Source organism: Mustela lutreola, chromosome 4 (assembly GCF_030435805.1).
Source record: "Mustela lutreola isolate mMusLut2 chromosome 4, mMusLut2.pri, whole genome shotgun sequence".
Taxonomy (NCBI): Eukaryota; Metazoa; Chordata; class Mammalia; order Carnivora; family Mustelidae; genus Mustela; species Mustela lutreola.
Genome location: NC_081293.1, coordinates 82,964,012 through 82,977,593, shown reverse-complemented (window position 1 = coordinate 82,977,593; position 13,582 = coordinate 82,964,012). Strand labels below are relative to the sequence as shown.

At 44.0% G+C, this 13,582-nt stretch overlaps 1 protein-coding gene across 4 annotated transcripts in view; it reads right to left on the bottom strand.

The window, feature by feature from the left end:
- LOC131829021 (uncharacterized) overlaps positions 1–13,582 on the bottom strand; it is an 89,358-nt gene that overhangs the window by 28,396 nt on the left and 47,380 nt on the right. For 3 of the 4 annotated variants that reach the window (XM_059170354.1, XM_059170355.1, XM_059170356.1), the window contains exons 5-8: positions 13,043–13,144; positions 12,901–12,942; positions 4,183–4,247; positions 3,067–3,131 (exon numbers count right to left, since the gene is read on the bottom strand). In XM_059170354.1, coding sequence (XP_059026337.1) covers positions 3,067–3,131; positions 4,183–4,247; positions 12,901–12,942; positions 13,043–13,144 — 274 coding nt within the window. Of the gene's footprint in view, positions 1–3,066; positions 3,132–4,182; positions 4,248–9,828; positions 10,247–12,900; positions 12,943–13,042; positions 13,145–13,582 lie in introns of those variants that run through there. The other variant, XM_059170358.1, reaches the window with a different exon arrangement.

Here is a 13,582-nt window from a genome sequence, read left to right as displayed (position 1 = left end):
GAAAAGTCACTGGCTTCAGCACGACTCACGGGTATCTAGTCTTTGAAACAGAAACATCAAAAATTTAATCAGCAGTTGACGTGGGGTTTGATGCTACCATGTAGAAAGATCTAAATGAATTCCGGAAAGGAACAAGGCACGCGACTACAAGTGGCCTACAGGGGTAGACGCAGCGACCATTCCTGAAGGGAGGGGCTGGAACGCGTTCCTTGACTCAAGAAGGGAGGAACGTGAGGGAGCGATCCTGCCACAGCCCCTCGTGTTCTGGCCACTAGCAGAGGGTTCACACTGCACAGGAACCCGGGCAATGCTGGAGCACAGCACGGGAGAGGTCTCACGTGCCTCACTCACTCCAGGTGTGCTGTGTCCTGGGAAGACAAGCCTTGTATTTGCTGACAATGTGGAAGAGCCTTCAGCCATGTGTCCCTGATGCCAGGGACATCAGAGCTCGTTCATCCTGGATCGCAGCACACCCATCTACCCGGTGTGGGAGAGCCTTTAGTCGGGGCTCTAACCTCGGGAGACACGAGAGAACTCACCCTTCCGAGGAACGGAGACATGATACACATGGGGGGAACAACTCCAGGGCAGTGCTCACCTCTGTACACAGTAAGACCACTGGAGACGCCCCTCGGGGATGGAAAGAAGGTGGGGGACCCTTGCTTCAGAGAGCTCTGCTCTTCTTCCTGCCCAGGAACTCACACGGGGTAGAAGCCATGTGCCGGGATTGCTGCACAAGAGCTCACAGCAACATACATCCCTTCGAGGCCATGGGCACGTTCCCACAGACAGAAACCGGTTGAATGTCATCTTCAGGGGAAAGCATTTAGGCCAGCCACACCCTTAGCCAGCACCCGAGGATCCACACCGGCGGCCACCCCGACAAATGCGGTCAATGTGGAAGAGCCGTTGGATACAGCTCTCACATTTGGAGACACCAGACAATTCAGAGCGGAGAAACCTGTGTCTGTCACCACTGGGGCCCCACCTGTACCCAGAGCGCCCACCTTGCTCACCGCCACAGAAATCACACAGTACAAACCCTTGTCTCCCGTCACTGAGGCAGAGCCTTCACCCAGAAGTGGGCCCTTTCCCAACACCAGAGAACTCACATGGGGAGAGCCACTAGCGCGGTATCCTGGTGGAAGAAGCTTCAGGTGGGGTTCAGGCCTGAGGCTCCCGCTACCATCTCAGAGTGTGCTTCATCCCTCACATGGGAGCGAAGGTGCAGGCACCCCTGGGACTCCCTGCATCATCGCTGTGGCTGAATGCGAGGACATCCCATATGGGAATCGCATTCCTCACGGAGCCAACCCAGGAAGGACCTGAGAGGATTCGCACACAGGAAAATCCTCCTGGTCTGATGAGCAAAGGAATGGGCTCAGCTATCCCTTCTTCCCTAGCCAGCAATGACACCCTCACACCGAGGAATCACTGATCCCAACACAACGAAGGGAAATTCTTCCCTGGACACTCCCATCAGCAACTACCTCCTAAGGAATTCCTCAGGGTGACTCTGAGATACAAACTCAGACACTGCAAACACATATAACAGGGCCCCGTTCTGAGGGATGCGGAATGCGCTATTCCAGTAACCAATAGCTAGAAATCAAGCACATCTGCTCTGATCCAGGAGTACTTCCATAAAGGCCAGTCTCACCAAACAGCGCGGGTCTCACAACCGTGCACAATATGCCAAGTAAGAACAGGGGACTTCTCCTTCAGGAGCTCTCACAACAGACACAGGTACTGTCCCTTGGTAGGAAGTGGGATCACGGGAAGTAACACTGCCTGGGATCCATGAGAACATCAAGTCGAGGGTGAACTCAGAGTCTCAGAACACAAGGTGATAGAAGTATGTTCACAAAAACATGAACCTATCGATGTATATAGATCGCAAGGATGAATGGCCACAAGATTCAAAAAACACATGGTTTGTGATCTACCTCTCATGTGTCCTTAATTCTACTAATATTGTCCTCACAAAGCGCAATGGATTTAAAAAATAATTGCATGCTTAGAAATATATCTACTTCACTTATTGGAGATCGACAGAGCTAGCGAGGGAGCAAGAACAGCCGGGGTCCGGCAGCGGAGAAGAGAAAGAAAGGTGCCCAATCCAGGGCTTGATCCCCCAGGATCCAGGGATCCTGACCTCAGCCAAGGGCAGATGCTTACCCAACTGCGCCACCCGGGGGCTGGCAAATTAATTTCATCTTTTACAAAGATGCTCTTCTGGAAGACAGGGCACCAGAACCTCCACAGTTCAGCATCAGGCAGTGAGGGCTTCCTCCCTGTCTATGAGAACATGGGAGCCAAAGGTTTTTCTCCACCACCAAGAAGAGCTACATATCTCTGGGCCTGACAAGGTGTACAACCACTGCAGATGTGGAAATACTCCCCGATTCGGTAGATTTTGAACAGGAAGGCGTTCTTACAGTCCCTTCCATAAAGACAAAGCCTGTCCAGGAATGCCTGCGAAGTTCTTTCAGTTAAGGGACCAGCTTTTGGCTTTGGGTCAGGTTATGATGTCAGGGTTATGGGACTGAGCCCCGTGTCAGGCTATGGAAGGCATGTGGAGCCTGCTGAAGGGTCGCTCTCATCCCCTGCAACACCCACTCCCCTGCAAAAAAAAAAAAAATGAGGAGAGAGAGAAAGAACATGTGCGGAAGTCCACTCAGACATCCATTTGTAAAGATGCCTGGGATTCTTTGCTCTAGAAGAATGGCCCAATAAAGCAAGTGTGGGCAGAAAGTCGATCATCAAGACAATATCTATTTATAAGGACAGGCTGCAATAACTCCGGACTCTGCTAAAAGGGGCAACCTGGAGTTCAGAAGTCTTGTGTGGGGCAGGGACTTGCAGAACCTTCTCCACATGTGCCACTATGTCATCTTCCCCAAGCAGCCGACTCTAGACATTCTGGTTAACGGTACATCTCCATGTTAATCGACAAGAAGAGGCTCTCTTTGCCTCCGGAAGAAAGACAGAAGCCGGCACGAAAGACACCCAAGTCAAGGCCTGCACCTCAACCCAGGTGGGAGGTTCAGAACCAAGACAACTTACCACTGCGATGCACGTGCACCAGGGAGATGACAGCGGTCACACTCCTGGACGTGCTGCACTTCCACCTGCACTGAAGAGACAGAGGCCAGACGCTTTGGATGCTGCCCAGCAGGCCACGTCCCCTGAGCCTTGAAGCACCACCTGTAAAAACAAGGAGAGCATTCAGTCGAGGTCTCAGGACCCGCACGTGGGGAGACACAGAGTCACCCATGACGGAAGCAGGCCCCTCCGTCCCAGCAGGGAGTGCAGGTTCAAGGAGGCCAAAACCACAGGGCCCCGCCATCTGTCAAAGTCTTAGCATTGCTGCTGGAAGGCCTTCCCCTAAAGCATGCTTCGCGAATTGGCTGCCAGGAGTTTCATCAGGCTGAAAAGGGCCTCTGGTCTTTCCTTGCTACAACATGTCTCATGGGCCCTGGTACTCAACAAAAAAAAAAAAAAAAGAAAAGAAAGAAAGAAAGAAAAAAACACGACTGACTACCTTCCTCTTCCACAACAACCCTTCCACTTCAGGGTCGTGGCTATGGCAGAGTTCACACTGTGCGCATTTTGCCCTGATAAACGCCAACCCTCCAATAAAGCACAGAGCAGAGAGTCAGGCTTGAGCACCCTGGTGCAGCACCCGGCTGCCTCCCTCCCTCCCTCCCTCCCTGGCTCCAGTCCCTTCCTATAAGCATCTGCCTGGGCCCTGGGACTCTGGCTGTGCCCAGGTACCCCGGGCCCTGGGTACAGGCCATCAAAAGGCAGTTGAGGGGCTACAGACTCCAGCCAGCCAGCCTTGTGCTCCCCTCAACCCAACCACCGTTGTGACCAATGTGGGCCCAGATGCCAGATCCAACTGCAGACCCCGCCTTCCTGCTCAAACACAGGGTCGCCCCCGAAGCAAGGCAAATCGGCCCCAAATAACCTGCCCCCTTGCCCCCACCTCACCGGGCTGAATATCCCCTGGGGACAGAAGCCCCAGAAGACAACACAACCTCCATTCCAGGCAGCGCATTTCACTCGTCCTCAGGTCTTGCACAGGTTGTCTGATGGGTCCATTAAAACCCGCCTACGTTATGGCCCGCGTGCTGCTCTGATGTGAGGAACCCTTCACCACCCCAGAGTTTGAAAGGTCACCTGACCCATTTCGGAGGGCTGTCCCAGTGACCACGCCCACTTCTCCTGCCAGCCTGGGACTCTGCCTGCAGAAAAAGAACAAGAAAGAACAAGAGTTGGTGATAAAGGTCGTGAAGAAAAAGGAACCTTGTGTACTGATGCTGGGGATGAAAACTGGTGCAGCCATTATGGAAAACAATGTGGGGGTTCCTCAAAAATTTAAAAATACAACTGTCATATGTTCCAGTAATTCCATTACTGGGTATTTACTCAAACAAAATGAAAACATTTGAAAAGATACGTTTATATTGCAGCACTATTTACAGTAGGCAAGATATGGAAGAGCCCGTCAATAGATGACTGGATAAAATGACGTGGTGTATATATAGATATATATAGAGAGAGAGAGATAGAGATTATATAGATATCTAATAGACTAGTACTTGGCCAGAGAAAAGAATGGAATCTTAACATTTGCAACAACATGGATAAATCTAGAGGGTATAATACTAAATGAAATAGGTCAAAGAAAGACAAATATCCTATGATTTCAATTATATGTGAAAGTTAAGAAACAAAACAAAGCATAAAAGAGACCCAAAAAAAGAGACTCACAAATATAGAGAACAAACTGGTAGATTACTAGAGGGAAGGTGGGTCGAAAGAGGGCATGAGACAATGAGGGTGTGTCATTTAAAAGGAAAAACAAAACTCTATCTGAAGTCAATATTATTGTCTATGTAGAAAATCTCAAATATCTTATAAAAAGTAAAAAAAAAACTATTGGAAGTAATGAGGAAATTACCAAAACATCATAGGATACAAGGTCAATATAAAAAAGTCAACTATTTTCCTATATCTGAATAAAGAACTGAATTCCAATTTTTCAAATGAAAAAAATACTCTTTACAATACACCCCTAAAAAGGGTACTCAAGTATAAAACCTAACACAATACATATATGCAGGAAGACAAAACTGATGGAAGAAATCAAAGATCTAAATAAATGGAGATAGAGCTCGTATTCATCGGTAGCAAGACTCAATATGGCTAAGACGTCAATTCTTTCCAACTTAATCGATAAATTCAATGAAATCCAAATAAAACCTCACAGTTATTTTGCAGATAATGACAAGAAGATTCTGAAGTGTACACAGAAAGGCAAAAGATCTAGAAGAGCCAACACACTGGACACCTGGGTGGCTCAGGTGGTTGAGCATTTGCCTTCAGCTCAGGTCATGATCCCACAGTCCTGGGATGAAGTCCCGAGTCAGGCTCCTTGCTCAGAGGGGAGCCTGCTTCTCCCTCTGCCCTCTGCCCTCTCTGCCTGTGACATCCCCTCTTTGTGCTCTCTCTGCCAAATAAATAACATCTTTTTTTTTTTAAGATTTAATTTATTTATTTGACAGAGAGAAATCACAAGTAGGCAGAGAGGCAGGCAGAGAGAGAGGAGGAAGCAGGCTCCCTGCTGAGCAGAGAGCCCGATGCGGGGCTCGATCCCAGGACCCTGAGATCATGACCTGAGCTGAAGGCAGCAGCTTAACCACTGAGCCACCCAGGCGCCCCATAAATAACATCTTTTTAAAAAGTTTTTAAAAAATAGAATAGCCAACACAACGTGGAAGAAAAATGAGAATTCACATCACCTGGTCTTGAGACTAACTATAAAGCTACTAGCCACCAAGACAGTGTGTTAGTGCTGAGACAGACACACAGATCAACAGAACAGATTACAAGGACCAGGAATAGAGCTACCAAAATAAAGTCAAACATTTTTTGGACAAAGGCACAAAGGGAATAAAAGGAGAAAAAATAGTCTTTCAACAAATGGTGCTCGAACAACTGAACACTCATGCAAAAGAAATGAAACTAGACACAGACCTTACACAAGTATTAACTAAAAATGAATCAGAGGGCGCCTGGGTGGCTCAGTGGGTTAAGCCGCTGCCTTCGGCTCAGGTCATGATCTCAGGGTCCTGGGATCGAGTCCCGCATCGGGCTCTCTGCTCAGCAGGGAGCCTGCTTCCCTTCCTCTCTCTCTGCCTGCCTCTCCGTCTACTTGTGATTTCTCTCTGTCAAATAAATAAATAAAATCTTTAAAAAAATAAAAATAAATAAAAAATAAAAATGAATCAGAGTTCTAAATGTAAAAATACAAGAATAAAGAATCCAGGAGAAAAATCTCTAGGACACTGGTTTGGGGGATGGGTTTTTAGATTCAACAGCAAAAGCATATTCCACGGGGAAAAGCATGCGTTGGGTATTATTAAAAATAAAGTCTTCTGCTCTGTGAAAGACATTTTTAAGAAAATGAAAGGATAAGGCACAGACAGGGAGAAAATATTTGGAACACAGATATCTAATCAAGGCTTTGTGTCCAACATCACAAAAGAGCTCTTAATGATTCATAATAAGAAAAGAAATGACCAAATGAAAAATGTGCAAAAGATTTGAACAAACTCTTCACCAAAGATATAAGGATAGCAAATAAATACACAAACAGATAGATGCTCCACATCACCTCAGTGGGAATATGCAGACACCATGACACAGGTACTGGAATGGTTACATCAAAAATAATGACAGTGCCAATTTCAGGTCCAGAATCAGAACAACAAGATTCTCATTCATAGTTGGTAGGAACAAAAACTGATACAGCAACTTTGTAGAAATAGTTTGGCAATTTCTTGCGAAGCTAAACATACATACATACATAACCAACACAGCAATTTCACATCCTATGTTTTTGAAAACTTATGTTTTAAAACCTACATGTGATTATTTCTAGCACCTTAATTCAAATGGTCCCAAACTGGGAGAATCAAGCATCCATGGGTTAACCACTCTGAAACCATGTATGCAACTCTGAAATCATGTATGTGTATTCTGGAATTGAACTATCCAATAGATGAAATTCTGATGTTAGCTGGATTCTCACTGTTAGTGCAGGAGATTACAGACAAGCAAGGAGAGAAGGTTAGAAGGTTAGAATGCTCCATCTGATAATGCTTACAACAGTGTGAATACTTAGCTTACTATACATACAGATGGTTACATATTAAAATATTTATAGACACGTGTATATACATGAGTGAGTATACACATATTCCCTGTTCAGTTAGCTGAAGAGGGTCTTTGAGCAATGACTTAACAGTCACAACAGACACACCTAGTCCCCCAATCCTGGTTTCTCATACTATGCTCCAATGAAAAGAACCAGAACTACTTAGGGGGAAAAAATGGCTAATTCTAGGGCAAGAAAGACATAAGATGCACCTGGAAAATCTACTGCCACAGAGTAAGGTAGAAATATTCAAACAATAACCGGGTATGTCAATAGCTACAGGAAGCGACAGAAGGTGCTTTTAAAAAAATTTATTTACTTGTTTTTGAGAAGGAAAAGGAGAGAAAGCATAAGCAGCAGGGAGGAGCACAGGGAGAGAGAGAGAGAATTTCTATTTATTTATTTATTTATTTATTTATTTGACAGACAGAGATCACAAGTAGGCAGAGAGGCAGGCAGAGAGAGAGGGTGAAGCAGGCTCCCTGCTGAGCAGAGAGGCCAATGTGGGGCTCGATCCCACGACCCCGGGACCACGACCTGAGCCGAAGGCCGAGGTTTTCACCCACTGAGCAACCCAGGCACCCCGAGAGAGAGAGAATTTCAAGCAGGCCCCACACTCAGCAAAGAGCCCAACCTGGGGATGGATCGCAGGACCCTGAGATCATGACCTGAGCCGAAATCAAGAGTCAGACACACTCAACCAACTCAGCCACCCGGGTGCCACTAGAAGATGCTTTTACTAACCAACCTGGAACAACTTGAGCAACTAAAGGAACAAGGTGTCATTGTACTAGAACCAAAATATAAAATAACTAGCCATGAATTTGTGCTGATATAAATGGATTAGTAAATAGGAGAGAACAGAAAAATCTCCTATGCAGAATTCCTGATAATTTATGTACATAATTGTGTAGCTACTCCAACAGGAAGGAGGTATAGTGTAAGTGGTATAGTGTAATAGCCCACTTCCTTCCAAGGAGTACAGTATGAGGACAGAGAAAACCAAGTAGTAAGTCATGTCCAGAGCACTAACCCTTGATATGATAAGACCAAAAGACATTTTATCTCTGTGGTCTTCCTCCAAGAAACCCATAACCTCAGTCTAATCATGAAAACAACAGCAGAGAATTCCCAATTGAGGGACATTCTACAAAACACCTAACTGTACTCCTCAAAACTGCCCTGGTTATCAAAAACAAGGGAAGTCTGAGAAATTGTCACAGCCAAGGGGAGCCTAAAGAAATGACTAAGTGAAAGGTCGCATTCTGAAACAAAATACCTGCATGGGGGAGAAAACACCAGCGTCAACTATCAAAAGACAAATCACATCCCATAAAATAAGAGTTTGCAACCCATAAAATGGACAAGCACTAGTATCCCTAATCTATAAAGAGCTAGACACTGAAGAAGAAGAAAAACAAAAAAAGCCACAAACCTAAGAGCAAAATGGGCAAAAGATATGAAGAGGGTTCACAGAAACGTAAATACACCTTTCAGATACATGAAAAAATACTTAACCTCACTCATAGTTAAGAAGCTTGCAGAGATAAACTTCATAAAATACCATGTTTCTCTTTCCACGGCCCAAATTCCAGAAGTTGAACCACATGTTCTACGGGTGAAGCTGTGGACAAACAAGCACGGATGCGGTGTCGATGGGAGTGACACAAAATGGTACCACAATCCTGAATGATCGAGTTATCAATTCTATGCACCCGTTGACCTGGCAGCGCACTTCTAGGAATTTATCAGATAGAAAAAACCTATACGTACAAGGTCATTCACTAGAACATGGTTTGTAATAGCAAAAGGTTTGAAATAGTGCATAACTAATAATAACCAGTTAACTAACTATGGAACGTCCATGCTTGAATTACTGTCAGCTATAACAAAGAAACAATACATGTTCTGTTTAGATACAGATGTCTGGGACAGGCTTTTAAGAAGTGACAAAAAAGCAAAGAAGGAACAGAAAATCATGTATAAACTCCTTACTCAAAGTGTGGCTCCCTGAGCAGCAGAGTCTGCTTCACCTGGGGGCGTTTTAGAAATGCAAAACCCAGGGCCCCCACCAGATCCACTAAATCAATATCTGCATTTTAACAGGATGCCAGCGGTGTACAGCTGCATCTAAGTTCGGAAAGCCCTAAAGATGATGGATTCCCTTCTAAATAACAGTAGGGGGCATACAAGAGTATCTTTTACCTGAAAAAAGCAGCACTGGTAGGACAAACAAAACAGACAGATATCTACAGCAGGAGGACCATAACTCCAGTTTGTCTGGGACTGTCCCGATATAGCCAGTTGTCCCATTATAACTTTATGGAACCACTTTCATTCTCAGTGGAAGTGTCTCAGTTGAGATGAAAAATGTCACCCTTCCTAGAGGGAACATCACTTAACCTTTAACCATGTTATTACTAATTCAGAAGTATTTTATTAAAAAGAGAGAGAGAGAGAGAGAGAGAGTGAAGACCAGTCAGGAAAAAACACAGACTGAAGAAAAGCAGTGAGCCAGGATGGTTGGGCAACAAACCCAAGGAGAGGCAACGTCTGGGGCAAAAGGGAAAGACAACTTTGTGAGGAACAGTAAGGGGATGTATCAGAGTTAAGAAAGGAAAGCTAGCAGGCAGGTTTCAGAAACAACAGAGACTGAGGGTTATGCTGCAGGATGGTCAAGTAAGACTAAAGCCAAAAACTGGATTTGACTACAATTTGGTAGCTTTTTCCAGAGCTGACTCAGCTGAATGTCGAAGAAGCAAAAATGCATTCATGAAGTTGAAATATGAATGAGAAATGCAGAAACCAAAGCCGGAACAGGCGGCTATTCAAGCTAGAGATGTGAACAAGCGGACACAAACACTTAGGGAGAGTCATCTGGAGGACACGTGGTCCCTCCATTCCACCAGATCTTCAAAGTCCTATTCCTGGATCAAGCAGGACCATGAGAGAGCTGTCCACTCAGGCCTCATTGTTCGGTCCCCTGAAAAGCATCCATACACTTCTAGTACAATGCTGTGTCTACCAGATATGATTATAGGCTATTTTAGTGTTGTTATTAGGAAAATCAAAGGAAGTTTTACAACTTGCACAACTCTGTGAAATTAAGAGTCCTGCTTCTCATTCTACCAACTGTTCTTTGAATTTGCTTGATATACTTGATACACCTCCCTTCAAGTAATTCTTGCCTATTTCTATCTTTTCGGTTTTATTTTTAAGATTTTATTTATTCATTTGACAGACAGAGATCACAAGTAGGCAGAGAGGCAGGCACAGAGAGAGAGGGAAGCAGGCTCCCTGCTGAGCAGAGAGCTCGATGTGGAGCTCTATCCCAGGACCCTGGGATCATGACCTGAGCCAAAGGCAGGGGCTTTAACCCACTGAGCCACCCAGGAGCCCCTCTATTTTTTTTTGTTTTAAAAATATGAATCCTTTCAAATTTTAGAAAACTCATTTTAAAACAAAGTGGAATCAGGTAACGTGATGCCCCCAGCTTTATTTTTGTTTTTCAACATTTCCTTAGCGATTCGGGGTCTCTTCTGATTCCATACAAATTTTAGGATTCGTTGCTCCAGCTCTTTGAAGAATACCAGTGGAATTTTGATCGGAATGGCATTAAAAGTATATATTGCTCTAGGCAGTATAGACATTTTAACAATGTTTATTCTTCCGATCCAAGAGCATGGCAATGGTCTTCCATCATTGTGTGTCTTCTTCAATTTCTTTCATGAGTGTTCTGTAGTTCCTCGAGTACAGATCCTTTACCTCTTTGGTTAGGTTTATTCCCAGGTATCTTATGGTTCTTGGGGCCATCGTAAATGGAATCGATTCTCTAATTTCCCTTTCTGTATTTTCATTGTTAGTGTATAAGAAAGCCACTGATTTCTGCACATTGACTTTGTATCCTGACACATTGCTGAATGGCTCTATGAGTTCTAGTAGTTTGGGGGTGGAGTCTTTTGGGTTTTCCATATAAAGAATCATGTCATCTGCGAAGAGAGAGAGTTTGACTTCTTCATGACCAATTTGGACACCTTTTATTTCTCTTTGTTGTCTGATTGCTGTTGCTAGGACTTCTAATACTATGTTGAACAGGAGTGGTGAAAGTGGGCATCCTTGTCTTGTTCCTGATCTCAACGGGAAGGCTGCATGGTACTGGCATAAAAACAGACACATAGACTGTGGAACAGAGTAGAGTGCCCAGCTATGGACCCTCAATTCTATGGTCAATTAATCTTCGACAAAACACAGTGGGAAAAAGACAGTCTCTTCAATAAATGGTGCTGGGAAAACTGGACAGCTATATGTAGAAGAATAAAATGCGACCATTCTCTTACACCGTACACAAAGATAAACTCAAAATGGATAAAAGACCTCAACGTGAAACAGGAATCCATCAGAATCCTAGAGGAGAACATAGGCAGTAATCTCTTCGGTATCAGCCACAGCAACTTCTTTCAAGATATGTCTCCAAAGGCAAAGGAAACTAAAGCGAAAATAAACTTTTGGGACTTCATCAAAATCAAAAGCTTCTGCACAGCAAAGGAAACAGTCAAAAAAACAAAGAGGCAACCCACGGAATGGGAGAAGATATTTGCAAATGACAGTACAGACAAAAGGTTGATATCCAGGATCTATAATGAACTCCTCAAACTCAACACACGCGAAACAGGCAAACATATCAAAAAATGGGAAGAAGATATGAACAGACACTTCTCCAATCAAGACATACAAATGGCTATCAGACACATGAAAAAATGTTCATCATCATTAGCCCTCAGGGAGATCCAAATTAAAACCCCCTTGAGATATCACCTTACACCAGTTAGAATAGCCAAAATTAACAAAACAGGAAACAACATGTGTTGGAGAGGATGTGGAGAAAGGGGAACGAACCCTCTTCCACTGTTGGTGGGAATGCAAGTTGGTGCAGCCTCTTTGGAGAACAGTGTGGAGATTCCTCATGAAATTAAAAATAGAACTTCCCTATGACCCTGCAATTGCACTCCTGGGTATTTACTCCAAGGATACAGATGTCGTGAAAAGAAGGGCCATCTGTACCCCAATGTTTATAGCAGCAAGGGCCACGGTCGCCAAGCTGTGGAAAGAACCAAGATGCCCCTCAACGGATGAATGGATAAAAAAGATGTGGTCCATATACACTATGGAGTATTATGCCTCCATCAGAAAGGATGAATACCCAACTTTTGTAGCAGCATGGACGGGACTGGAAGAGATTATGCTGAGTGAAAAAAGTCAAGCAGAGAGAGTCAACTATCATATGGTTTCACTTATTTGTGGAGCATAACAAATATCATGGAGGAAAAGGGGTGTTAGAGAGGAGAAGGGAGTTGGGGTAAATTGGAAGAGGAGATGGATCATGAGAGACTATGGACTCTGAAAAACAATCTGAGGGGTTTGAAGTCGCGGGGGTGGTGGGAGGTTGGGGTACCAGGTGGTGGGTATTATAGAGGGCACGGATTGCATGGAGCACTGGGTGTGGTGGAAAAATAATGAATACTGTTTTGCTGAACATAAATAAATTGAAAAAATTTTTTAAAAGTAAATAAAAAAATAAAACCCTGTCACAGACCCCCCCCCAAATAAATGAATAAATAAATAATGAATAAATAAATAAATAAAACAAAGTGGAAATAAACAAACAAAAAGCTCACCTGGGATGTGTTCCTTTTCTGCTCTGAGTCGAGGAGGGAGAGCTGAGGAAGAAGGAAGGAAGAAGGAAGTTAGAAGAGACTTGGCCTGCCTTGTAGTTCCTGGATTTACCTGCCTACACAGCGCCACATACAAGATACTTACATGTCCATGTGTGGCTCCGATAGATGTTGAGCTTAGACATGATACTCTTCACTGAGTGAATGTAAACAATTGTTCCTTCTGGATTTATCATCAATTTAGGTTCTGTGACACAGAAAAATTAAAAACATGAGAAGATGAGTTGAACATTTACCAGTAACCTAAAGGAGGAAACACTATGGCCTTTTCAGAACTGATGTGGGAAAAACTAAAAATTAAAAATCTCAAGCCACATTATTATTCTGTTTTCCTGTGAACACTATTAATCCCCTGAGGTCAGAAAATCCAAGAAACTCTGGAAAAAAGAGATGGGGGTGTCGAAGCCAAGATAAAAAAATAAATGTTTAATGTTGGTTTCTTACAACTTTCAAAAGGTCATTAAATAAGAAACTATCTTTGACTTAATTAAACTATCTATGACTTAACCCACTGAGCCACCCAAGAACTCCTGGAGAGACTTTGTGAAACAATCTCGTATAAACAGAGGAGTTTTCCAGAGTAGCAGATAGTGAAATGAACATTTCAGTCTCCTAGGTGCCCTCA